This window comes from Rhododendron vialii, chromosome 12a, assembly GCF_030253575.1.
Source record: "Rhododendron vialii isolate Sample 1 chromosome 12a, ASM3025357v1".
NCBI classification, from domain to species: domain Eukaryota; kingdom Viridiplantae; phylum Streptophyta; class Magnoliopsida; order Ericales; family Ericaceae; genus Rhododendron; species Rhododendron vialii.
Window position 1 is genome coordinate 10487943 of NC_080568.1, and position 27919 is coordinate 10515861.

The 27919-nt window shown below is 38.1% G+C and overlaps 1 protein-coding gene and 1 long non-coding RNA gene across 3 annotated transcripts; both read left to right on the forward strand.

Annotated features, from left to right (window-relative positions):
- The first annotated feature begins 11530 nt into the window (after positions 1-11530).
- On the forward strand, positions 11531-14860 carry LOC131311976 (uncharacterized). The gene is made up of 3 exons (XR_009195671.1): positions 11531-11673; positions 12311-12441; positions 14751-14860. It is a non-coding gene; the product is annotated as an uncharacterized LOC131311976 (long non-coding RNA).
- Positions 14861-18147: 3287 nt separating this feature from the next.
- LOC131311975 (uncharacterized) lies at positions 18148-26535 on the forward strand. 2 transcript variants are annotated; one of them, XM_058339648.1, is made up of 3 exons: positions 20653-20897; positions 22153-23241; positions 25513-26535. In XM_058339648.1, the coding sequence occupies exons 2-3, from the start codon at positions 22913-22915 to the stop codon at positions 26354-26356; spliced, it is 1173 nt and encodes a 390-aa protein (XP_058195631.1). In that variant the 5' UTR covers positions 20653-20897; positions 22153-22912; the 3' UTR covers positions 26357-26535. The 2 variants fall into 2 exon arrangements, with proteins under 2 accessions (XP_058195632.1, XP_058195631.1); XM_058339649.1 differs by lacking the exons at positions 20653-20897; positions 22153-23241 and adding an exon at positions 18148-18517.
- The last annotated feature ends 1384 nt before the right edge of the window (positions 26536-27919 follow it).

The following is a 27919-nucleotide window of genomic DNA, read 5'->3' on the forward strand; positions in this document are numbered from 1 at the left end:
AACTGAACAAGTCACTGCATGTTGTTTATTCCTATGCGCACAACTCCAAGACACGCGCGCGTCGGTGAGCTCAAATCCACAGCTCTTATTCTCAAACCATCTGGGCTCTGGAAGGACCAGTGCACACCCAGGACAAACCACACAGTTTATAGGCAGCATAATATACAGTTTAAAGGTTGTAAAGCCCTACAAATTAATAAAACACCCCATAACAGTGTGGAGACAAAATAATGGCCTAAAACTAAGCTACCCGTGCAAGGCCACTCACTGGTCAGAGGCATACTATCGCGCGACGGAGCCAGTCTGGCGCGCGAAGATGAGCCCTGGCGCTCTGTCGCGCGACGGAGTGAGTCTGTCGCGCGATGGTGTGCCCTGGCGCACTGTCGCGCGATAGAGCCAGTCTGGCGCGCGATGGTGCGCCCTGGCGGGGACTAGTGTTTGGTTTACACATTTCTGGGTTCTGGGACAGATCCAGAATGATCCCAGGGGTACTCCAAAACAGAAGACATGCAAATTGTACTACGGCTAGCAATTTCTAACAAAGGAAAGCAGTAAATTGGTTATTAACATGCTCAACAGAGTGATCTATACACAAAATAAAGCACAAAACAGTAGGACACCAATCCCCACGTGGTCCATCGCGTGCAGCACTAGAGTGTCGCGCGAGAGAGTGGGACCATCGCGCGCTGGTTCCTACCATGACGGTTTTTGAAACCTTGCCAGCTTTAGGACCAGGACTGGTATTGATTACCAGCCTTGGCCCTGCCAACCCCCCTCAGGGATCAGAACAGAAAATAGAACAAAGGTAAGCTATACCTTTGGTTTTTGAGTTTGAAAGGTGTTGAGCTTTGATGCGTTTGAGGCTTGATTGAGGTGTTTAAGTATTTTGAGGAATGTGAATTTGGAAGAAAAGCACTAGAGCTTGTGCTTAACCTTTCATTTTTTGGAACCCTTTGAATGAAAGACCCATGGGGGTATAAATAGAGAGAGGGGGTGAATCCGGTTGGAAACAGAGGAGTTCAGGCAGTCCACGAGGTCTGGCTGAAGTTGCATTGGTGGCCAACTGTCCTCCTTCAGAAACGTTGGTGGTAGGTTGGACCGTCGCGCGACAGAGTGAGTCTGTCGCGCAATGGTGCGCCTTGGCGTGCAATCGCGCGATGGAGTGAGTCTGGCGCACGATGGTGCGCCAGGGCGCACAATCGCGCGATGGAGTGAGTCGGGCGCGCGATGGTGCGCCCCGGCGCGGGATGGTTGCGCCCTGGCGCGCATCAGTAGGGTTTTTGGTTTTTGAAGTGGCTTAGGCTAGGTTAAGTTCAAGGGTTTTGCAAACACTGAAAGCTCAAACACGCTATCATTCTCAGGGTGTTCTTGATCCATTTCATCATCGGGGAATCAAAAACTGTAAGTAAACTAATCTGGAAGCCCAGATTGGGGTGTCTATATCTGGAAGTAACATGTAAACATTTTCTACCATGGAAAGTGACAGTCTGTTTGATTGCTCCAAAGTAAAGATGAGTAAATCCTTATTGTTGCCAAAGGCGAGGCAAATCAACTGAAATTTTCAAGGGTAAAAGTTGCTCAACTTCTGTAGCTGGTATGAAACACTTATCTAACTTGGAGGTTTGGATATATACTCTTTTACAAAAGTTGGTCGTTTTGTAGAGAAGAGTTGGGCGACGGTCTTTTTTACAGAGGTTTATAGTCTGACAAAAACATTATAGAGATTTAGGAAAGGGAGACCAGTAAGGAAAACCTTACTATCATCAGGAAGATATTCAAATTCATACAAGTACTCAAGATTAGAAGAAGAAGCGGAGGAATTTTTGCTAGTGGATGATTTTGAAGGAACAAGAGATGAGGAGGCGGAGGAATGAGTAGAAAACAAATAATTCATTTTTAGGAAAAATCTGGCTTCTTCGTTTCCTCATACAACAAATCTTTTTCTTTTCAATGTGAGATCTTTAACTAATTTTGATTAATAAAATTCTGTATATTAGGGTAGATAAATCGAGACACACCGCTCAAAAGTCAAAGTCTCAAGGTACTTTTAACCCACTGATACAAAATTCTTTAACCAAAATAGTTAATGAAGTTTCTGATGTGGAGGATCCTTAGAAGGCAACTACGGAGTATACGTTTCAATTTTTTTTTTTTAAAGATTTGGAGTAGTTTTAGAAAAGAAGTTCCCAGAAGGGGTTTAAGCTAGAATAAACAATATTGGCTTTGATACCAAATTGAGCAGACACAAAGTGGGTACAAACATGAAATAGGTTAGGATCGAGATAGAGAGAATAGAGAACAAGTGAGATGTATTATTGAGAAACACACACACTAACTTGGATATTACAATCGGTAGAGTCCTCCTTTTATAGGCGTAAGGATGATGTACAAATATAACTGCTTGCATCACCGATTACCTCATATAAACAGTACCACATATGATTGGTTCATACCAATTATTATTATTATTATACATGCCACAACTATTATTGCGTAGACTTTCCTACTACCTTATTACAAACTAAAGTCTAAACATATCACATACTACTTTACACATCACCTAGTTACAGTACACACTAATAATAGTATCAGAAATTCCTCAGAACTCTTGAAGAACGGAGAAAACTTCTTGGCAAAGTATGTGACCGGTCAGACCTATCTATAAAGTGCAAAGACAAGAAGTGCACTTGCTGCCCTTCATATCGGAAGTCCAAACACTTTCAGAAATGAAAGTTTCAATTTCCTGGCAAATTTTCGAAGTTTTCAAAATCTGACAAGTTCTCACGCTAGAAAAAATGGAAATTTTTCAAGAAGAAAAAGTTCAGAGAGCAATGAAAGTCTGATCGTTGGTACATATGCCGAAAGAAGGGGCACTATGCCAAACAATGTCCAAATAAAACAGCAAGAGATAAAATGATGAGCTTTTTAGCTCTCATTGATGATGATCTTGAGGATACCGATGTCGAATCTCTGTTTTCTATTGATGATGAAGTAACAGCTGAAGCAGTCCTAACATTTACTTTTGATGATTCAGATGATTCATCAAAATCAGATGATTTTTCTGATGATTTTGACTCATTCTCATATGAAATTCAAACATTTGAGTTCTCAAATATAATACTGGCTCAGCCTTTATCCGAAGTTAAGATCTTGCTTGGAAAATATGAGAAACATATACTAGTTATCGCCTTCTTTGATACTGGTGTTGCAGCCTCCATCCTCAACCCAGCAATCCTCCCCAGATCCTACTGGCAGTCATGTTTCAGACCCTTTACAACAGTCAATGGAGAAACTTTTGTCATCACTCTACTCAGTAAGCCTATTATAATCCAACTTTTCCCTGGATATACCATAAAACACCAAGTCTATAGTTCTGATCTCCTAGATAAAGATTTATTGTTAGGCTTTGATATTCTCCAAAATCTCAGCATAGTCTCCTAGCTCAAAAAAGGATTGAAATACAAAAACTACATGTTACCCTGAACATCTCAATCAAATTTCTTTTCCATAGAAAATTTCTCCTCTATCAAAGAAACCATAATTCAAAGTTCCTGTGCTGAATCCCACTCCCAGTTCCTCACCAAATGCTCCAACCCACTTTGAAAAAATCTAGAATTTTTCATTTCTCTTCCCTTCAAGAAAAATGAAGACATTAATCCCATCAAAGCCACCCATCATGGAATGAACTCAGAATACTACCAATTTGCTCTCTAAGAGCTCTAGCAACTCCAGTCAAAAGGTTTGATCGAGCCCACAACCTCTCAGTGGGCATGTGAAACATTTTATATAAATAAAAGAACAGAGCAGATAAGAGAAAAATTTCGCCTAGTTATCAATTATCAGTCTCTGAATCATTTTCTACAGGATAACAAATTCCCTCTTCCTCGGAGAAGTGTTCTTTTTGCAAATTTGCCTAAAGCTCAAATTTTCTCAAAGTTTGACTTTAAAGCAGGTTTTTGGCAGCTGGACATCCATCTAGATGATCGTCCCAAAACTGGTTTTTGCATTTCAGATCATCACTTTTAGTGGTTAGTCATGCCTTTTGGATTAAAAACAGCTCCATCTTTATTTCAAAAGGCCATGATTCGGATATTTGCTCTTATTCTATCCTCAGCCCTCGTCTACATTGATGACATCCTATTTTTTTCTCCAGCTTTTGAGTCTCATACTGTCTTACTACAAACTTTCCATTCCTTAGTCCAAACCCATGGTATTATGCTCTCAGAGAATTTTTTTTTCTTGCTCAACCAGAAATTGATTTTTTAGGGATGCATATCTCTAAAGATCAATATACCCTCCAGCCTCATATAGTCTCACAACTTGATCACTTTCCAGATGAAAATCTCACAATCAAACAAGTTCAACAGTTTCTTGGAATTGTTGACTATATGGCTGATTTTATTCCCAATGTTGCCAAATATCGTACTCTTCTCTTAGCCTTACTGAAGAAAATCCCTCCTCTTTGGTCAGCCCATTGTACCAAAATTGTTAAAGACTTCAAAACCATAGCCAAAACCCTTCCTCCATTAACCATACATTTAGATGGGAAAAGAGTTCTTCAGACAGATGCCTCTGATCTATATTGGGGAGCAGTTCTTTTGCAAGAAAATTTAGAACAAAAACGCAAAATTTGTGGATACAAAAGTGATGCTTTCTCTCCAGCAGAATTTCATTATCACTCTACTTACAAAGAGATTCTGGAAATCAAAAGGAGAATTGAGAAGTTTGAATTTCATCTAATCGGTCATCATTTCTTGATTGTGACTGATATGATGAGTTTTCTCAGGATGCTCAAATTCAAACAGAAGCATCTTCCAAAGGTGCAGTTACTCAGATGAGTAAATTAGTTTTCCAATTGGAGTTTTGATGCTGTTCACATAAAAGGAAAAACAAATATCCTCCTTGATTTTCTATCAAGACTCAAAAAAGAAATCAATCAGTTTTCAAAAGCAAAATCACATTCATTTGTTTCTGGTTGTTTTCCAATGATTTCCTGTTTCCACCCAGTTAATCTTCCTGTCCACCTTCAGTGTCGCATTTTGGAGTTAATCCTTTTTTCTAGATGTGTCTAAATGTGTCAAAATTTTTAATATCTCTACATTTTCAACTTTGGTCTTGATGAAGGTCCCATAGGAGGTTTACCTTTCCATCCTGTCTATCATTTTCTCACCTAATTTGAAATATATGACCACAATGTCTTTTATTTCAAAAGAAAAGCCTACCTACTCTTATGGTATTTAGTCGATATTTATATTATAAGTGTCTGTTTTAATAAATCAAAAGTATTGGTTTATCTGGCGCATGCGGCATTCAATCAGGTCCATCCTCCAGAAGATTTCTTTTTGAAATTTCTCTTGCTCTTCGGAAGTAATATCCTTCTGGTAACAGAAGATCCGAGAAATCCCTAACAGTGCAGACAGAAATCTCCAATTTATTTTTTGGACAAGTCGCAACAATAGATATCTTCTTAATCCAGATGGTTCTATCACTTGGCGGAAAGAATATCACACTATATTCCTTTCTGCATATCCAGAGTCTCAAAGGATCCAAATCAATAGTGGAAATTATCTTGTCATGATTCAAACACTGTGTTCACTCAATGGATTAATACCTGAAGAAGTTCCCTCATCTCTCCTCTATTATGAATCTACTAACTGAAAATTCAATGATACTTATCCGAAAGAGTGACGCCAAAATATCCGCTATCTTTTGGATCGGTATTACTTAACTGACAGAATTGAAGACTATTTTAGAGAAAGTGGTTCAGATAATTCAGAGTGACAACCATGTGCTTATGAAAGATGTCTCTTACGTGGTGTATGAATAAGTGAAGTGAAATAAAGTAAAATAAGGCTGCAAGATTCTTACTTCTTTGTTTTGCTCCTTTCATTTCTGGGAGGTGGTGAAAATAATTGGTTTGTACTGTTAATGGTGTATACTATTATTGGCGTGTACTGTAACTAGGTGATGTGTAAAGTAGTATGTGATAGGTGTGGACTTTAGTTTGTTAGGTGATGTGTAAAGTAGTATGTGATAGGTGTGGACTTTAGTTTGTAATAAGGTAGTAGAAAAATCTACGTAATAATAGTTGTGGCAGGTATAATAATAATAATAATAATAATAATAATAATAATAATAATAATTGGTATGAACCAATTATGTGTGGTACTGTTTATAAGAGGTAATCAGTGATGCAAACAATTATGTTTGTACCTCTTCCTTATGCCTATAAAAGGAGGACTCTACCGATTGTAATATCCAAGTTAGTGTGTGTGTTTCTCAATAATACATCTCTCTTGTTCTCTATTCTCTCTATCTCGATCCTAACATACTTTGTATTTGTACCTACTTCGTGTCTGCTCAATTTGGTATCAGAGCTAATGTTGTTCATTCTAGCTTAAACCCCTTCTGGAAACTTCTTTTCCAAAACTACTCTAAATCTTTTTAAACAAAAAAAAATTGAAGCGTATGCTTTGTAATTGCCTTCTAAGGATCATCTACATCAAAAACTTCATTAACTATTTTTGGTTAAATTTTTTTATATCAGTGGGTTACAATACCTTGAGATTTTGGCTTTTGAGCGGTGTGTCTTGGTTTATGTACCGTAGTATACAGAATTTTATTAATCAAAATTAATTAAAGATCTCACATTAAAAAGAAAAAGATTTGTTGTATGAGGAAACGAAGAGCCCAGATTTTTCCTAAAAATGAATTATTTGTTTTCTACTTATTCCTCTGCCACCTCTTCTCTTGTTCCTTCAAGATCGTCCACCAGCAGAAATTCATCCGCTTCTTCTTCTAATCTTTAGTACTTGTATGAATTTGAATATCTTCATGATGATAGTAAGGTTCCCCTTATTGTTCTCCATTTCCTAAATCCCTATAATATTTTTGTCAGACCACAAACCTTTGTAAAAAAGATCGTCACTCAACTCTTCTCTACAAAACGACCAACTTCTGTAAAAGAGTATGTCCAAGCCTCCAAGTTTGATCAATGTTTCATATCAGCAACATAAGCTGAGTAACTTTTACCTTTGAAAATTCCAGTTGATTTGACTCGCCTTTGGCGACAAGGATTACTCATCTTTACTTTGGAGCAATCAGACTGGCTGTCACTTTCCATGATAGAAAAGGTTTACCTGTTACTTTTAGACTTATTATGGTCGACACCAGGTTTATACAGTACCAGCATGCGTGTATTGCTACAGTCCAAATCACCTTAAATGCTGGAACTGTGGTCTTTACCTTTTACCTCCATTTCAACATGCCACTAGCAGATTCTCATTTGCTATCAGTCTTGAAAGTGCAAGTTCAAATTGGTGATGCTTCTTAAATTTCTATCACATATGCAACAACTCTCCACTATCAAATGACCTAGTGCCTTCAAAACCATGCCTTAGAGATGTCATTACCTTCCTTCACAGATGAAACCCTTTTTCTAACTGCCAACGCACCTCACCAAGTTTCATGTGTCTATGTTCTACGTCAGATTTCCCGTTCTGAGCTTCTCAAGCTTCTTTCAGAATCTTAGGTCACAGCTTATGAGAAAAATCAACAAAAGCCCATGCCTGTTCAATCCTCAAATCTAACTTTCATCCCAAAATCTGATGGTACAGTGGAGATTTCTTTCTCAAAAGAAGCCTCTGCCTCATTTTCCACCCATCCTATCATTTTTCCCCTCAAGAATTGACATGTTTGTAGATGGTTCTATACTTGGCCCCCCAATTAAATATTTTCAATCCAGCGGCCTTCCGTCTTCTATTTCAAAAATTAAAAAACAGGTTATTGTTATTTTGATGCCTGTGACTGTTACGAGTGTCTAGAAGACAGTCTTTTAGAAGATGACGAGGACTTTGAAGATCCATGTCCACTATGTTCTCCTTTACCTCCCACTCCTTGTAAATCTCGACCTCCTCCTCAACCTCCATCTAATAATGGTTCTTCTGCTCAACCCAGTGGGTGTTTTATGTTCACCTCATCCTCTTCCTGGACTGAAGCATATTTTCCGCCTTTGGAATTTCATAATTCTCAAGAAATAACGACCTACCGTCATAAAATTCTAGACTCCAATACCATTCTCCCTGAAAGTAGCACCAAAATAGTGTCAGCAACGGAAGCAGTAATAAATTGGCAGTCAGCAAATTCTCTAGCTCAAAACAAAATTCTTCAAAGAATTGCTAACCCCTAGCAAAATTTGGAGAATATTGTTAATAAGAAGTTATCAACTTTGGAACTTCTTATCAGAGATTCGTAGCAGAAAATTCAAAATGTTTACCAAGAACTTCTTCAGATGCCAACCAAGTATTTTCATCAGCTTTTTACCAAAAGGATGCTGAAATGAAGCATATAAAGAATCAGCTTCATTCACTTCAAGCTCAGCAGTATTCTCACCAAAAAAGTCCATTTGACATGTTCCTCTCTTCCTCTCAAGAATGTTTTTCTGGGTATCCTTAAATGTCTCAGCACTTACCTATAAACTCTACCTCAGGATTTGGTGAGTCTAATATCTTTGGGAGCTCATCAGCTTTTCTTCCACCACCAAAAAGACCATATCCACCAAAACTTCCTTTCCCAAAGCCCCAGATAAAGCCTATCCAACCTACAACAGTTCCGTCTCCATCATCAACCTTTACCTCTGCTCCAACTACCTCCACTCCTTCTAAACCATCTGATCCAAATCCAAAATCACCTCAGTTAATGGTTCAGTTAACCTCTAGCCCTTCTAAAAACCCAATCTCCACTCTCCTACATACCTTAGCCACTATACCTAAAACCTCATCTCCTGAATCAACCATTGAGTTTAATTCAAATACTGAATCCACTGATTCTGTGCCAATTTCTCATGTTTTCATGATGAACCCAGAAAAATCTTCAGAGGAACATGTCGAAGATCCTATTATTGAAGAAGGTCCTGAGTTTGACACACCTCCAGATATTTCATCCTTTAATTCCTTCTCATATTCCAACATCCATACCCAAGGTTTATCCTTTGATAACATTCCCCCATCAAAATGATTGGATAAACTTTATGAGATTCATGCTTGGTGCACTGCTATTATGCTTTCCCCAAATGCTACACTAAGTATTGTCATTACTAAGTGTACAACAAAATTCCTTGGCCGTCTTACGTCAATGGTACTTGGCTCTTGATGAGTACCGATAGCTACAGCTTAAACAACTGTCAACCTTTGATCAATTCATCTCAATCTTGCATACTGAGTTTTTTGGAGATCATGACAACACAAAAGAGTTTGTTTGAGAAAAATATCTCAGCATGAAGTACTGTTCATTTAAAAGAAAAGATTTGGAGATTCATTATGACCGTATGTCTCAAAGATTTTATCTTCTTAACGGCATGGATGATGTCAACCTCAAGCAAGCTTTTCTCAATTCCCCTCCTGAACCATTGGAAAATGAGACAACAAGGTTACTTCAAACAAAAGGATTGACACTGAATACAACATAGTTTGGTTGTTATGTGTTGGTTGAGAGATTTGTGTTGAAAAGAATGGATGGGAGTGTAGTGTTAACCTACGACTTTAAGCACATTCATGTGATTAGGTGCAAATGGGAATGAAAAAGATCCATTAATTATTCTGCCCCTTGTGTGGATAAGTGTGATTTTATATTGTTTGGGCAATGAAAGAAGGATGCATACTAGACCAAGATTTAAATGAGATTGTTTTCTATTCAGTTTTGACTTTGAGTTTTTTTGGGTTTGTGTTCATGTTTTGATCCAATTTTCAATATTACTTATGCGTCTTGTGATCTTTACATGAAGAATTTGGAGAAAGGGAGAGAGTGCTTCGTGGTACCTTGTTGTTCCTCCTCTTTTGGTTCGAGTGGGATGCTTCGATTTGGTCGTCGTCTTCGAAGCTCGTCATCTCTCTTCTTCTTCTCTCTCTTCGTCTGCGTTGAATGGGTGAAAATGAGGGGATTGGGGGTTTTGTTAGGATCCCATTGAGAAGCCCGGATAACCCGTGGACGTTTTTTTTACCCGACCCATGACTCCTTTTAACCTGTGCGTCTCTCCCTTTTATCTGAGCCGTTGGATTAGATCTAGCGGTAAGGAGCAAAGTTCGCATTTTGGCAAGCTGCAGACGTCCGTAGCTGAAGTGTGTGTGTGTGTGTATTATGATTCGATTTGTTTATATTGTTTTTTTTCCTCTTTCATTTGTAAATTATATACCATAAGTATAGGGATGGATCTAGGATTTGTCGAGGAAGTTATGGTGGTGGTGGTGGTGGAGATGGTGATTGTTGTGGTTGATTGTGGAGGGTAACTCCATAAAAGATACCCTGGAAATATAAAAAGCTCCTCCAAAAACTTACAAAAAAAATAAAAAATTCTTCGAAGGACTTTCTTAATCATAGAAATGAATTGAAGAATATGTGTTGGAGAATTCATTCTTATAATCTAGGCTTTCGCCATACCTTTAAATGTTTCTTGAGGCTTTCATCTATTCTATTTGAGGCTTTTAGCAATTCTATTTGTTTACTTCAATCAACCCTGCTCTGTCCTATTTTGTGAGAAATTGGAGCGATGGGAAATATGTGATCATTTATGAAGGTGTTATCGCAGATTGGGGAACGAGTATTGGGTTGGCAATGTCAACGGATGGGTCGAAAAACTGGCAGAGAGTTCAAGGTGAGGCGGTTTTAAAGCATAGCAAAGAAGATGGGTGAGGATATCGGTATGGGATCGCTGTGTCTTGTTTAGATGGATGGGGATGGGGATGACGATGAATGGAGCTTGTATTACAAAGGAATTGGCAATGGAAAATAGGTGGGGATTCGGATGGCAGTGTCTGAAGGCAACTATAATAGAAGTTTCAAAAGGTGGATTGGATTTCATCTATCGATCGGCCATATTTTGCGCAACTTCTTGTTTTCAATGGTTAATTGGTTGCTACATGCTTAAAGTGTTTCATGCTTGATGCCTTGCGATTGTTTGATAGTAGGGGCCCTAGGGGGGTTGGGACTTGGCTTTATAGGCTAGCCAATGTGTGCAAGAAAAGTACTACACTGCAACATTGGCTTTATGTGCTATATCAATATATGTTATTTATATCACAGTCCGGATCTGGTCAGGATGTCCTAACCGGAGTTTAGGTCCGAACTTTTCCCACAGCAGTCGGATTGTGTTTTCGATGGTCCGGATGCACGGATAGTTTGTTCGCACGAACAAACTATCCGTGCATCCGGACCATTGAAAACACAATCCAACGGCTGAGATCGTGGTCTGGACCTAAGCTCTGTTCAAAACGTCCTGACTAGATTCGGAACCAAGGGCGGACTGGGAATAGGGCACTTGGGGTCACATGCCCCCACCCCTCTTTAAAATTTTTATTTTTTTTTATTTTAGACGAAATAATGCCTCTTCTCTTGTTCCTCTTACCCCAAATCAGAAAAACCCAAGTGTCGGCCCTTGCCCACTCTCGCTGGTCGGCACTCGTTCCCCCCTTTCGCTCACGAGTCACAAACGATGGAGAACTCGCCTTGCTGTCGCCGGTCTCCGGTGTATCTCGCCTTGCTGTCGCCGGTCTCCGGTGTATCTCGCCTTGCTGGTTCCCTCACCAATCGGTAATCACCAACCGAACCAACAACCAATCTGCCGTAACCAGCAAGTTGCCGAGATTTGTCAAAGAAACTAGAATCAGTGATTAAATCAAGGTCTCTCTCTCTCTCTCTCTCTCTCTCTCTCTCTGTGCAGTGTAAAAAAATTAGGGTTCGTTTGAGTACCGAATCAAATTTAGAACGCATGCATATGATACACTGATTACTAATACACATGTTTGAAAATCTTGAGATAATAGTATTGAGGGGGAATTGGCCCAATTGGGAGACTTACGGATTTTGATGGCTCGAGGATGGATGCCATCCTGATAGGCTCTTCGAGAAGTGGTTCGAATGCATTTTTTTACTGTTAATTAAACACAGTGGAACAGAGCAGAAATATATACAAATATACAACATATATGTTAACAATTCTCAGATTCTCTTGTTGTCGGTTCGGTTGTGTTTGTCATCCAATAAAAGAAAAAACTTTCGTTTCTCAATCGAATATACTATGTTTGTTGTTGTAGCTTGAGCCTTGAAAGCTTTCTTGTATATAATACTGATTACTGAGTATGTAAAAAACTGTGTATGTGTATATATATATATATATATAATATTCCATAGACTATAGTTCTCAATTTTCATAAATCATAATCTATGTTGGGCTTTGACTGTTGAATAAACTGTGTAAATGAACACATTGTGGTTATCGAAAGGAAAAATTTGATTGTTTATTACATTTTTTTTGTAGTATGAAGAGATACTTCAAACCAATAGTACCATTACAAATATCCCAGTCTGAGAAAGGAGAAGATAACTCTTCGTCATAAAAAAAAAGCCGTGTAGAAATTAATGTAGCTGACATTCATTCTGGTCCTCCTCGTGTGGAAATCAATGTGGGAGACATTCCTTCTAGTCCTCCTCGTGTGGAAATCAATTTGGAAGATATTCCTTCTAGTCCTCCTCGTGTGGAAATTAATGTGGAAGACATTTCTTCTGGTCCTAGTCTTGTGGAAATCAATTTGGCAGACCTTCCTTCAAATCTTGGACTACGACCTCGCATTATGGGTTACAATCCTAATCTCTGAGACCAAGTTCGTAGACTATATTTGCAAAAAGGTCCTTGTCAGCCTCGTGGCCACACTTTTCCACAAAAACAATTTGGAAGAAAGCGACGACGCTTTCTTGGGGATTGGTTTGATGATTTTCCTACATGGTTGGAGTATAGCATAGAAAAAGATGCTTCTTATTGCCTATGTTGTTATCTTTTCAAGCCACCGATTGGAGATCTATCGGGTGGTGACTTTGTTTGTGAGGGATTCTCTAATTGGAAGAAGAAAAAGAGCCTTCGAGTTCATGTGGGAGGCCCAAATAGTAGTCATAATCAAGCTTGGGGTATATGTCAAGACTTGTTAAACCAATGTCAGCATATTCAAACAGTTTTTGACAACCAATCAAGCCAAGCTTGAATTGAATATCGAATCCGCTTGAATGCAACGATTGATTGTATACGGTTTCTACTAAAACAAAGACTTGCATTCCGTGGTCATGATGAATCTGAAGATTCAGAAAATCAAGGAAATTTCCTCGCACTCTTAAGGTTTCTTGCAGATCATAATGAAGAAGTCAAAGGAGTCACATTTGACAATGCTCCACAAAATCTTAAGTTAACATCTCCCAAAATACAAAAGGACATTGTCAGTGCGGCGGCGACTGAAACTATCAAAGCGATTGTGGGAGATCTTGATGGTGCACTTTTCTCCGTTTTAGTTGATGAAGCTCGTGACATATCATCAAGGAGCACATGGCCATTGCAATACGCTATGTGGACAAAAGGGGAAATGTCATTGAGCGGATTTTGGGAATTGAACATGTTGCCAATACCAATGCTCTCACACTCAAGGAAGCTATGGAGAGTTTGTTTTCTAGACATGGGTTGAGTTCATCTAGATTGAGGGGACAAGGTTACGATGGAGCTAGCAATATGCAAGGTGAGTTCAATGGTCTCAAATCACTAATACTAAGAGATAGTCTTTGTGCATTTTATGTTCATTGCTTTGCCCATCAATTACAATTAGCTCTCGTGGCCATGGCAAAAAATCATGAGCAAATCAACACGCTTTTCTATTTCGTTAATAGAGTGGTGGTGATTGTTAGTGCATCATGTAAACGTCGTGATAATCTTAGGGATAACTGAATACTAGAAGTTATGAAGTCACTTTACATTGGAGAGCTTTCTAGTGGGAAAGGCTTAAATCAAGAAACCAATCTAATACATGCGGGTCATACATGTTGGGGTTCTCACTATGGCACTTTAGTGAGATTGGTCAATATGTTTTCATTAGTGATTGAAGTGCTTGAATTTGTCTCCGAGGATTGTTCAAACACAGATCAAAAAGCAGAATCAAATGTGTTGTTGGAGAATTTGCAATCTTTTGAATTTGTTTTCAATCTTCATTTGATGAGAGTGATATTGGCCATAACATCAGAGTTATCACTAGCACTTCAAAGAAAAGATCAAGATATTGTGAATGCGATGGCTTTGGTAAACATGTCAAATAATAGGCTCCGAATGATAAGGAACCCTGGGTGGGAATCCTTACTTGATGATGTTAATTCTTTTTGCGAAAAAAAGGAAATTCATATACCTAATATGGATGACAAGTTTGTAGCTCGAGGGCGAGGAAGGCGCAATGCTTCACATATCACAAACTTACATCATTATAGCGTGTCGAGTTATTCAACACTGTTCTTGACATGCAACTTTCAGAACTAAATTCACGTTTTAGTGAGGCAGCCACTGAGTTGTTGCTTTGTGTGGCATGTTTGAATCCTTGCAACTCCTTTTTGTTGCTTTGTGTGGCATGTTTGAATCCTTGCAACTCCTTTTCTAGCTTTAACAAGAAGAAGTTGATTCGTCTGGCCGAATTATATCCCAATGAATTCTCTCCGGTGGAACTTATGGTACTTCCTGATCAGCTTGACACGTATATTTTTGACATGCGCACCAGTAATGAGTTCTCAAGCTTAAATGGAATTGCTGATCTTTCTAGAAAATGGTGGAAACTGGAAGAGATAAAGTATATCCGTTTGTTTACTTGCTCTTGACTTTGGCATTAATTTTACTGGTTGCCACCGCAACAGTTGAAATGGTATTTTCAGCCATGAACATTGTGAAAGACCAGTTGCAGAATAGAATGAGTGATCAATGGTTGAATGACAGTTTAGTGGTCTATGTAGATAGAGATTTTTTTTGGAGTTACGAATGAGACCATCATGCAACACTTTCAAAACATGAAAACTCGGCGGGGTCTACTATGAGAGGACACATACATGTTTGATAACTTTTTGGAAGCATACATGTTTATGAACTTTTGAAAGCTTATATATATATCATATTTATAAACTTTTGGAAGCCTATGTGTTATAGATCTTTTTGCATAACGATCAATGTTTGAGCTTAGTGTTAATTATGTTTGGATTGCCTTTTTATTATTATTTAACATTATGAATAATAGCCAATAGGTGCCCCCAGTATAGTGAAATCCTGGGTCCGCCACTGTCCGGAACTGATATATATATATCAATGCAACATTGTATTTACATGATTTGAATCGTTGTTGGTAGTGCCGTGGGCACGGATAATTTGCAGGGGTTCGGATTCCCCCTCGCACCCCTAGAACCGCCCCTAGCTACGATGGTACGTGATAACTGACTTTGAATCTTTTTATTGGGAAAATGGCTTATTTGTACGGATGGTCCCCAAAGTATTTTCGAAACGTCAATTTGGTTCTCAATATACAAATCGTGTCTATTGCGTCCCCAATGTTAACAATGTGTATTTAAACGGTCCCTAAGACTAACTCTGTCAGCATTAACCATCAAATGCAGGGGCATTTTCCAAATTTCATTAACATATTTACATGTGAGGAAGAGAATTTGGTGGAGTATTACCCAATTTCTCATACCCATCTCTCTCTCTCTCTCCACCAAAACTACAACTCTTACCACAAGCAAAACCAGATCCACCGAAAAACTCCACGAATATATCACAGGCTTCACAAGTTCTAAACCGAAATCTACCAGCGGTGATTGGTGACTTGGTGGAGGGAATTAGCCGCATTAATTTGATGGCTTCGTCACCGTTGAGATCGTAGATGTAACACCTCTCGGGGTCACTGGAACGTCGTAAGCCTCCGAGATCTCCCAATTGCAGTTGCAGAGGTGTTGAGGAGACTGGCGAGTTGCGTCGATGGAGCTTCCCGTGGAGGCTCTGCGATGGTGAGGAGTTTGCGATGGAACAACCCCTGCCGCCGGCCTGCCGTTCATGTTTGCATTTGCAGTCGAGGAGATTGGATGGAGGGAGGTTAGGCCGAGGACAAGGGTTTACTCACAGGTGGTGCCGGCGGTGTTGGATGCTGCGATGAGGGAGTACTTTTTGCGGTTAGAGGGTATGATTTGGGTTGGGTAGAGTTTGTTTAAGGGCTATGAGTGGGAGATGGTGTTTAGGCACATTTATTCTGTAATTTTTTTTTATTTTTTATTTTTGGGTGGGGGGTGTTTAAGTTTCATGCATGACTAATATATGCAAGAAATGCCCATATAGCATTACCGTGTATACTGCATTGGGACGGAGGGGATCAATTTTTTGATTTTGAGAGAGAGAGCAAGCGCACCAGTGGCAAGAAGATGAGGTTGAAGATGAAGTTGTGGGGTGATGTCTGTTTAGAGATGAAGTTCCGAAAATACCCTGCACTTGGCTGTGAGAGCTGACAGAGTTAGACTAAGGGACCATTTAAATACACATTGTTAACATTGGGGACTCAATAGACACGATTTGTATATTGAGGACCAAATTGACATTTCGAATATACTTTGGGGACCATCCGTACAAATAAGCCTTGGGAAAATTATCCCCTGCCTTGTAACTTGCAAGAGGAAAATACGCGTGGGAGTCGTATAGGATCTGTTTCTGAATAGATTTCCCTTGAATGCTTCTTCTCACGAGAATAAATTAAATCAGTTGAGACTGGGCTTCTTTGAAAAGGATAATTCAATTGAGGACAAAGGAGAAATCCTTATGACGGAGGAAATCTGTATCTTTATTTTATTTTTGGATTGCTTGAACAAATTTTTAATTTCAATTTTGACAATATCCTGTTGGTTTATCGGGAGGTGGAATTGTATATGTTTACTAGTGCTAGCCCGTGCCTACGGCACTACGCATCCCGGTTGGAAGGGGATGGCAGTTGTGTGATTTAGGTGAAAACCCTGGGCACTTAACCTGGAAGTGGGAGGATGCACTACAGCTTTTGGATCAAATGAATCTAAACCGTTCCAACAACCTGTCCCCACACATTTGTGTTTTATAATAGAGATTGTTTAGTGCTATTCATATCCATATACCTTTTAAGATTTCATTTAAATTTTTTTTAAAAACCACTAAACTAATGCCCACGTGTATTTTCCTCAGAAATGTTGAGAGTACAAATGAAAGAGTGTACATACTGTGTACATTTGCCGTGTGGGGCCTACTATGGATCCCATACGAATGATCCGGTCCGTTGATAAATTTTACAATATTTTTTTGAGTGCCCTTGCAAAAAATTAGCTTAATTAAATATGTGAGAGTACTTGATCCGATCTTATAACTTTTTATTCAGAAGTTAGACAATGAAAAGTTAAAAGATTGGATTAAATACTTACACATATTCAATTTAGTTGATTTTTTGCAAGGGCACTCAAAAAAATATTTTAAAATTTATCAACGGACCGGATCATTCATGTGGGACCCGTAGTGGGCTCCACACGGCGATGTACACCGTATGTACACCCTTTCGTTTGTACCAATAGCATGACTCTATTTTCCTCTTGCAGTGCAGGGGATAATTCTCCCAATCAAAAGATCCGAAGTCAATTATCACTTTCATAATTTGTAGCTTTTTAATGTTAACTGTGGTCCAATTTGATAGGAATAAATCAATAAAAAGAAGAGTAATATTCACCTTCGTTTGATAAAGGTGAACAAAATCGTACCCGGAAAGAAGATAGGTATTGCGTGTCGATATACTAACTGATATAATTACTAAAGAAATACTTAGGTATTATCAGAGAAGTTATTACAACTTTACCAAACAACGTCACCTACTAACCTTGGTGCTCCTAATCCTAGATGAAGGGGGAAAAAAATGTAGGTGCGTATAACCGATGACTGACCCAAAGCTATAGCTCAAGTGATCGTGAGTGGGCACTTTAATTGCTACGAGTGTGTGAGGTCTCAGGTTCAAATCGACAGAACGACGTTTGCCTACTATTGTAATCTAACTCTACTAACGTTGTCCCTGGCCCCTATCAAAGTCAAGGCAAAAGTCTAGTACCCAACACAAGAATTTGATTGAACATTACCGGGTCAAACTCCAAATCAAAAGGCTTTTCGAAATTAATCGTTGTTACATATAAAAATAGACAGCGATCATAATGCACATTTTAGTTGTCAACACGTAAGAGAGAAGATGTTGCCCAAATTACAAGGCTTTTATTTATTCATTTACGTAAGCACCAAAAAGTCGAGTCCTTTGTGTTCAAATATTCCATTGACAAAACACATGTATCTCATTTATCGAGTTGTATTTCTTTTTTCATCTTGAGAGAGAGAGAGAGAGAGAATGTATGTGACAAGGCGTCTATCCCACTGCCAGAGGTCCCCTGGATTACTTTCGCTACCACCAGAGGGTCCAAACTCTGGTTATCTAGTGATACAGGACGAAGAATCAGAGACTACTAATTTTCTGGGGTTCAAAAAACGGCATCTGAAAGACCTCCCTTTCCCTCAGAACAAGAAGTTAATCGTTCAGTACTCGGATGACAATGACGCGCCCTTAACCTTGATTCCAGTTCTTAATCAGCCGCTTTCTTCTAATCGGTATTATGCAATCAAGGCCAGCGGATCGCGTAAAGGGTATGTGTTAAACAAAATTTTCCAGCTTCATTTTCGTGTAACCAGTAGTTTCGTTCTTTTCACTTTCTTGAATAACAGTTGTTTGATGGATGCTAGCTAGTTAATAAAACTGTTGAATGAGATGATAAGCGTTTCCTACAGTGAATAAGTAGTTTTAAGAATAAATTTGTTGCAATCAAGTTATTAAGTGTTTCTGATAGTGAATAAATTATTGAGGAATGTTAAGTTGTTTTCGGTAGTAAATAAATTGTAGATGAATTTATAAGTAGGATTACTGTAGCAAATATATGTAGTATATTTTTTGTTGACGAGTTGTTAGTTACCGGAAACAAATCGTCAACAATAACTTGAGAGATCAAGTTCAATGTTATAAGATACTAATATTGCCTTCTTATAAATTTTGAGGTTAATTTGTGTTCAAAATTTTTTCATCAAATCTTGCACAAAGTTCTCATCTTATCCCCTGCGTTTTTAAAATTTTCATATCTCCACTTGGATGCTCAATTAGAGCATCCGTGAACTTGTCTTATCCCACCATGTTCATTTTTCGACTGTGAACATCTCTTGTTTTCTCTCTGCTGGAACGATACGCAGAGACGGAACCAGAATTTCGCAAACGCGGGGACCGAATTATAAACAACAAAATTTTGAAATTTTGAAGGTTTAGAAATCTAATAGCTTGTTTGGTTGAGGTTTTGGGGAAAGTTTTTTCGGCAGTAAGTGGAGAGATAAAAAGAAGAATGAGATTAATAATTGAATGAAAAACTTATGGGAGACCGTAACGTAGAGATAGAAATTGGGTTTTGGGACCCAAAACGAGTACATTTTTAAAGGATTTAAATATCTAAATAACACCCAACATAAAATACAATATCTAGATGTTCTTAACAAAAAAAAAACTACTATTAATATATATTTTAAAAAAAATCCAAAAAACAACGCGGGAGCTGTGACCCCCATACGCCCGAAACTATTAATATTTCTTCTGATGATATAACGATGCGTCGAGTGGTTTCGAACAAGGATTTGCACGGCTCAGTGGCACGGAGTTAAAATTTTCAAATTCAAAATTAATAAAGTTTCGATAAATTAATGAAACTCATAAAATCTTGTCCTACATCACTCTGTATTTGCAAGCATTTATTTTTCTATACGCACGTTCATCTCAAATTAGCATCTAATCCACAATGGCATAATCAAAACTACTAGGCTTCTAAAGTTAAAAAAATTGGTGCAAAATATGGCTTACAATACTATTATCAAACTTAGCAACCTACTTAGAAATAATCAAATTTTGGATTTCGGATAATCAAAATATGGCTTAAAGTTTTTTGGGTTTTTTATTCATGTTTTGATTGGGTTGTTCGCATTCCCCATACTTGTGTATTTTGTTCTCATCCTTTTCTGTTTTGTTTGATTTTGCTTCCAGTACAAATTCTCCTTAGAAAACAAAAAAGATTAATGATGGATCTAGTTTACGTTGAGCAAATTAAGTTAAGGAGAATTGATTCTTAATATTATAAAGCCAATTTTTACAGATCCATATTGCGCATGCTTTCCGCTAATATTCAGTTTGTCTAGTTGAATCAACCCTGATCAAGCCATGTCAAATAGCCATTTATTCTAGTATCTATCATTTGGAAACTATATCAAGTTACACACAATTGCTAAATATCTTACTATCAAAAAGGACACAATACCTAAATAATGCATATAGATGCTCAAAAAGTAGCTACAAATAATGTATATACGAAGTTTGGAATTGATCGAGTGTCACAAGAGATTCTCGAAGAAAGGTAATGGAGAGTTGCTTAATATTCTCTCTCACACACACACAAACATAGTTTCGTATTGAATGGAAAAGAAAATGAAGCAAAAAGGCTTATTCACCTTTTTGGTCTCCCAAAAATTAGTAAGTGGTCAATTTCGTCCCCAATCTAAATATTTGTCCAATCCCGTCTCCAATGTTTAAAATGTATGTCAATTTGGTCCCCATCCCGTAATCCCTCTCCTGTCCATTAAATTGGAGGGCATCAGTGTGGTATTTCTCTTAGAATTATTCATTAAGCGACCCACGTGAAAATTGTCCCCCATGACAATGTGTATATATACTAATAATGCATGAGAAAGTGGTTGTGCATTATATGGATGTGTATTGACCAGATCATCATCCATATCCTCATCATCAATATGATGGGTAGATGAGGTTGATGTTATATGAGGAGGAGGTCCTCTTCCCACCCATGATAGAAAAATTCTAGACTTACCCCATCTAAGTAAATTGGTCTGATATCTAAAGATTGAGAGTCATGGTAGTGAAATCTCTTGCTCCCTTCTATTATGCTCGGATCTATTATCTTGCTTATCGGCATGGATCCAGGTTAGTAAATTCATATGTATGTAATTTTTGCATTATGATTTGCAAAATGAAAAAGCATGATATTCTAGATTCTTGGATTTTAATTTACAATTTCACCACCAAACACTACAACAAATGAAAAAAAAAAATTACTCCCATTTCCCTCCTATGTGCTCTCCTCCTCTCCTCTACCTGCCCCTTGCCACCCTCTTACCGTCACCTCCACATCATCACCACCACCACCACAACCGGCAGCACACCGTACCTCTACCCCCTCCATTACTTCCCACGGCGGCGCCACCCTTTTCCAATCTACCCATAGAATCGCAATCAAATCCACTGCCAAAACCCAACTACCATCAACGGCACAGCCACCACCACTCTGCCGCCGCCGTCCACGGCCGAACTCGACTAGAAGTAGGAGAGAAGATATATCCATTCTACTACAAGTCTTTTTTCTTTTTTTTTTTTTCCTTTTTGACACTGACCTTGATTTGATTTCCTCCAGAATACTTGAGTATCCTGCCGTGTAATTTATTGGAGGTATATCTGAATCAAAACTTATTGCACAAGAAGTCAAGTATTCTGAAAACGTTGGCAAGTATAATAAAACCTTACTATTATTCTTGACCCAAGTACAATGATGTGGACACCTAAACTATAAGGAAAATCACACAATCCGGATCGTTCAATTGAACAATATAATAAGTGTAGCCTCGATGACTATTACCACAATGAGGTTTCTTCCACGTCTTGCAAACCATTTTTTTGTGGAAGGTCATTCTAGGACACTTAAACTATAAGGAAAATCATAAAATGTTGGGGCCGGTTCGTTCAATTGAACAATATAATAAGTGTAGCCTCGACTATCACCACAATGAGGTTTCTTCCACGTCTTGTAAACCATTTTTTCGTGGAAAGTCATTCTTGGAAGCAGTTAGCTAGTATTTCTTTATTTTGTACATATGGGGATATTCTTAAAATTTTTCTGAGATTCTACGATTGTGTGGAGTTCTGTTATTTTTAATTTTCCCGAAACAAAATTGCAGCAATTTGTTCTAAATATCCACCTGCATTATTTGGCCTCAATAGCACAGATTTTTATTCCAGGAAATATTAAAATAAAAAAATAATAAGACATGGTGGGATCGTGAACCAACATGTGGAAAATCTTATATTACTTCCACTTCGTTGTTTGTACAGGGAGAACAAGAGAATCAATCATTTTATTCATCTAAAATCATTTAGCATAAGTAGGTGTATTTTGTTCATGCAGGCACTTTTATGGTCAATTTTTCATTCACCATTGATTGATTTTAGCCATCCAAGCGTTCGATGTAAATCTCTTAACGAAGACGAACACAATGAACAGGGCAACGAGCAATGACACGAAATGCTCGTCGTGATGGAAAAATATAGGTACGTATATTTTTCCGATAAACCAGTTACAATAAGAACCACAAAAACACGTATGGGTTCGGGTAAAGGAAGCTTTTTTTTTTCTCGTTTTCTTTTTTTCGGCTAAGAATCAATTTTCTCCAACAATTCTTTGAAGCAGTTAATATTCCTTCGTTTTGTTCTGTAATCCACCTGCATCCTTTGAACTGATAGCGTGTAGTTTTTGTGCAGTGAATATTTAATAGAACCCTAACAAAGCGTGACGATAAATCAACATGTGAAAAATCTTGGTACCGAATTGATTTTTGCATTCCCTTTTTTGATAATCACGCTCCCTTTTTTGAGTTTTAGTGTGGAAATTGTATGTGTTTTTTCTGCTAAAAGACAAAAATAAAGGAGTGTAGATATCAAAAAATTGGAGTGCAACAATCAATTCCCAAAATCTTATATACTAGGTATTAGGTTGTTGGCTACTCTCCATCAATTTGAAGATAGGATGTCACCATCTTACGGCATTTGTTGTAGCTATGGACATGTCAAACGAATCACAAGTAGAATAAATTGATACCAGCTGGGATTTGTCAATTCAAAACAAAAAATCTCACTAGGACAAAACAAGCTACCCTACAAACAAGAAAATGTATGTGACAAGGCCTCTATCCCACTACCTGAGGTCCCCCAAATCACTTTCACTACCACCAGAGGGTCCAAACTCCGGTTATTTAGTGATACAAGATGAGGAATCAGAGACTACTACTTGTTTCGGATCGTGCAAAAACCCGTATCTGATGGATCTCCCTTTCCCTCAGAACAAGAACTTAACTGTTATGTACAGGTCGAGCGGGGGAGGGCACCGGCATGCTTACCGGCATATTTCTATTCATGATGAAACCTTCATTCCAGTTCTCAATCAGCCCCTTTCTTCGAACCAATATTATGCAATTAAGCCCCACGGATCGCGTGAAGGGTATGTTTACTATTTTTTCCAGCTTCATTTTGACGTCACTAGTATTCTTTGCTTGATCATTGATGGATGCTAGTTTAGAGAATTGCCGATTTGGGTGATAAGTGTATATATCAGGATGTTGTTGCCAAGAAAAGCTCTGCCCAGGATCTATATATGCACCTAGAATTACTCATCTGTTATGTGTTTATTGGGCAAGTTATGCGTTTATTGGGCAAGTTTGTCATCAATTATACGAGTGAACAAGAATCCTTATTTATTGACTTAAATGACTCAAAAAGATTAAAATTCTCATCTTATCCCTCAATTTATGTAGTAATTGTCACGTCACCAATTATACTTGGAGGCCTCCAACTTCTGTGAGGGAGCTTGGAGGCCTCTACCATGAACTTGTTTTAGACAACAGTGTTCTTTTTTCATCTGCAAACATCTCTCTCTTGAAAAATCTTAGATCGCCTAGGTTTATAAAAACTTGCTATGTATGAATTCTTTAATAAATCAACTTGCCAAACGATAAATATACCAATCACAAAAATGAAAAACAATCAAACAATGAACTCAAGGATATATGTGGGGAAAACCCTAAATGGAGAAATGGGAAGGAATCTAAACATTATACTCAATGTGTACTTACAATCAATCTTACCCTACGATTTGAATCCTCATAATCGAGCCTAAGATATTCACGTTCACCACACCCAGTGCTTCATTCAGAAATCCACTGAAGACCAACTAATCAAGTAGTTGAATGAAAGTTATAAGAACTTCTTGGAGTTATGCTTGTTGCTCAATGACCCATCAATCTTCTTTTTACTCCAAGATTCAAGCCAAAGACCACCTTCAATATTTTTTGAGGTTCGGAGGAGTTTTGGGGCAGCTATATCATATGTGGTTAACACAAAACCCTAATAAACTACATATTTATAAGTTGTAGACTCTGTCTGAGTTGCTATATGTTGAACCCCTTGATTTACTCGATTGTCTTCCACGCTTACCTAAAAATTCATCCTCTCAAATACAAAAGATTTGATTTACTTCCACTTCTTAAACAGACACTTTAGAAATTAAAAAAAAAAAACTTACAACTCACTTGCATCACGGTCTATTTGCAAACATGCATTTCTTTTTCTGCATTCATCTTAAAGCATCTAGCATGGAAGATGCTTAGATGCGTACTAAATTAAGTTGTAAATTAAATATCCTTAATTTAATCTCATTTCACCTAGGCTCTGTTCAATTGCACAGGAAGAATGGGAAAATCAATTTTCCTGTAATTTTTTATATGTTCATTTACCAGGAAAGTTGTAGGACCCGCAGCTTCAACTTTTCCTCTGGGAAATACTTTCCTGCAAAATAGATTTTGCCAAAAGGAAGGAATTCTTGCTTTTTCTATAAGATATCTTGTCAACAAAACACATGTAGGAAAATAAATTTCATTTTCCTTTACTTCACCTCGCTTCACTTTTCCTGTGAATCAATTTCCCACGCAACTTTCTTGAAAACTGAACGGCGCGAATGTTTCACGTTTCCTGCAATCCTTTTGGACCACATTTCAAGCTTCCTTTTCGAGATTGAGTTTCCTGCTTCCGTTCCCTTTATTGGTTACTATACCCCAAAATCCTTAGATGGGTTTTGCCATTGCTCTCATTTTGCAGACACTGTTTATTGTAGAATGCTAGATGGGTTCTGTTGTTGTTGTTGTTGTTGTTGTTTATTGTAGAATGCTACAACAATGGTCCATGTATGCACGCTAATCGTTTGCATCTTTGCACCGATGGAATATAGTGTTGGAGCATAAACTTGATTTGGTATTTTGGCCCAAGAAAATAAGTCCAAGACAAGCCCAATAAAGAAGCCCAAATAAAAGATATTTTTTGGAGGAGTATAAATATCTTGTTTCTAGAAGACCTAGTTTCTAGAAGAGTTCTAGAATATCCCTAGAAAATATCTAGATATTTGTTGGACCTAGTTTCTAGAAGAGTTCTAGAATATCTCAAGAAAATATCTAGATATTTGTTGTAAGGAAAATGTCCCATGTTTAAATCTAGAAAGATCCTAGATATTATCTTATAAGAATATATCTAGAACCTTCCATTGGGTACTATAAATATGGAGAGGTTCTAGTCATTTTGTACCATGTCAAAAAAGTTCAAGTTCTAAAGTGCAATACAAGTACTCTTCTCCTCCAAAAATCTTGTCCAAATTTATATTAGATACCCTCCCCTTCCAACATGTAGTACTAAGTTTGCTGACTACTAGTATTTTTTGTCACAGGGAAGCATATGCGTGTTCAAGGGAGGAAGACATGACCCCTTCTTGTTTTTGCAACTGCATAAAGGATGTCTACCCAAGACCCCTTAACCCCAATGACATATACCAACAATTTGAGATATTCCCCTGTAATAGAGGCTGCGGAAGTGGTGGTACATTTTCTGCAAAATCAGTTGCACCAGATGGAATCCCTCCCCACTTCCTCAGAAGAAGTGGGTGGAAAATTTTCACCAAAACCCCCAAAACCTATGAACTTGGTGAAGCCCTAGGCATCAATACTACCCTCCGTGCCTGCTTCCCGAATTTTGATTCTCCCGTTGTTGTAGGGAAATGGTATTGTCCTTTCATGTTTGTAAAGGATGGAAATTTGAAGGATCAAATGAAGCGATCGTTGTTTTATGAGATGACACTTGAGCGAAGGTGGGAAAAGATTTTCGCATGTGAAAACAATTTCAGTAGTCAAGGGAATTCTATTTCTGTGGAAGCTGAAGTCCAGAGGGAAGTGGTTTTTGTGGATGGGAGGGAAGCAGTGTGGGATGAGAATAGGGTGGGTGATGGGGTGGTTTGGTTTAGGGGTTTTGGTGGTGTGGAACAAGTAAATATTGGGCTGAGTTCATTGATTGTTGATAGAATGAAGTGGGAGGAGGAGAGAGGAGGGTGGGTGAGGGAGGAAAATAGACAAGTGAAGGTGAAAAGAACAGAGGAGTTTAGGGGGACTGGTGGGGTGTGGAGTAAGTTTGGTTGCTATGTGTTGGTTGAGAGATTTGTGTTGAAAAGAATGGATGGGAGTGTTGTGTTAACCTATGACTTCAATCACACTCATGTGATTAGGAGCAAATGGGAATGAAGTTTATTTGATTCAACACTCAAAAAGTTTCTTTGATTAGTTTGCTTTGATTTTGTTTATATTTTGAACTTTTCTGGATTTTTATTTATGTTTTGATCGGGTTGTTCCCATCCCCCATATTTGTGTATCCAGTGATTTTTATAGGAAGACTTTTCAAGTAGTGTATATTTTGTTCTCGTTTTTTTCTGTTGTTTGTTTTTCCTTCCATTAAGAATTCCGAAAAAAGAAAAAGAAAATAAGATTATTGATGGATCTAGATTATTTATGCCCGTCTTCCTTGGGGTTGGCCTGGTTGATATGGGACTTAGCAATTTGCTTCGGCTCCTCGTAAGGTCTCAGATTCCAAACCTCTCATATATAGGTTCTATCAATTCCTATGGGGCTAGTTCATGTGAAGCAATTGCTCCAAATATAATTGGCCTTGGACTTAGTGTGACGGGACGATAAACCAACATGTGATCAAAAACCTTATACTGATCGATCTGTGGGGGAGAAGGTTGTGAGTCTCCGTCGGTCCTACTTCTGGGTTGATCAGTCTTTGGCCTAACGGCTTGCGATCGTCGGTGGTTTTCGTTGGGACTGCTAGCTGCTGCTTTGTGGTGGTTCTCGGTGGCATCACGGCGGTGGGCTTGCAACCATGGGGATTTGGTGGAGTTTTGTGGGCGGCAGTAATGTTGCAGCTAGGGTTTGGTGTTTAGGTGTTGGGCTTTATTATGCTGGGCTTATCCCATGTTTTTCTGGGATTTGGGACTTATAGGTGTCTGTGCTTATTTGTATGGGCTTTGTCCCTTTTATCTGGGCTTTAAGGCCATCAAGAATGGGCTTTGTCCCAATGGGTGCACCCTTGTTTGGATTTTTGCTAAACTTGGTTTTTGGTCTTAGAAGATCATAGGATTATTCTTAGCGTTATTGCTCAGATGGGTCTCGGGTTAGGAATATGATATCATCACTCCTCATTTCTATTAATCTTTGTAATAATTTCAGAGATTAATGAAATTTTTGCCTTTCAAAAAAAACCTTATACTGAGATACTAGGTATTAAACTGTTGGCTAGTCTCCATCTAAGTCCTATATGTCTTCTATTAGCTGCTGATATTATGAAGATTTGTGAATTCCTATCTTCAAACTGATCTTAAAAAGTTACCAGTGTTTTAAAAAAAAACGAATAAAAATAAATAAGTTAAGCCAAAACTGCTACAAGTAGGCTTGTCAATTGATTTTTACTAGATTTTTTTTAATCTCACGAAGGCTACAATTCACCAATTCTTCTCTTTCTTCTTTTTTTAATTATCACGAATAATGTTTAGTGTGCTTGGTTGGTTTTGTAGTGTTGTTTACACAATTTCACTACTTGGTTTTCTCCTAAAAATATTTGATCTTCTGCATGTTATTCGCTTTTTCTTCCATCAGCCAGCCTAATTTCATCTGCCCTCGTAATATATACGTGGTTTGTCAGCCCAGCATTTTTTGAAGTGGATTAAGAGGGCAAACATGGTAAATGTCGGTACCACGACGGTGATAGGTACCGACTGGATTTGTATTTTTTATTGGTGATACTACTAA

What these genes read in the sequence shown, in the direction of transcription:
- LOC131311975 (XM_058339648.1), top strand. Translation starts at nt 22,913, where the DNA reads ATGTATGTGACAAGGCCTCTATCCCACTACCTGAGGTCCCCCAAATCA. An exon ending in CCCCACGGATCGCGTGAAGG is followed by an intron (nt 23,242 to 25,512) that starts GTATGTTTACTA and finishes TTTTTGTCACAG; the next exon opens with GGAAGCATATGCGTGTTCAA.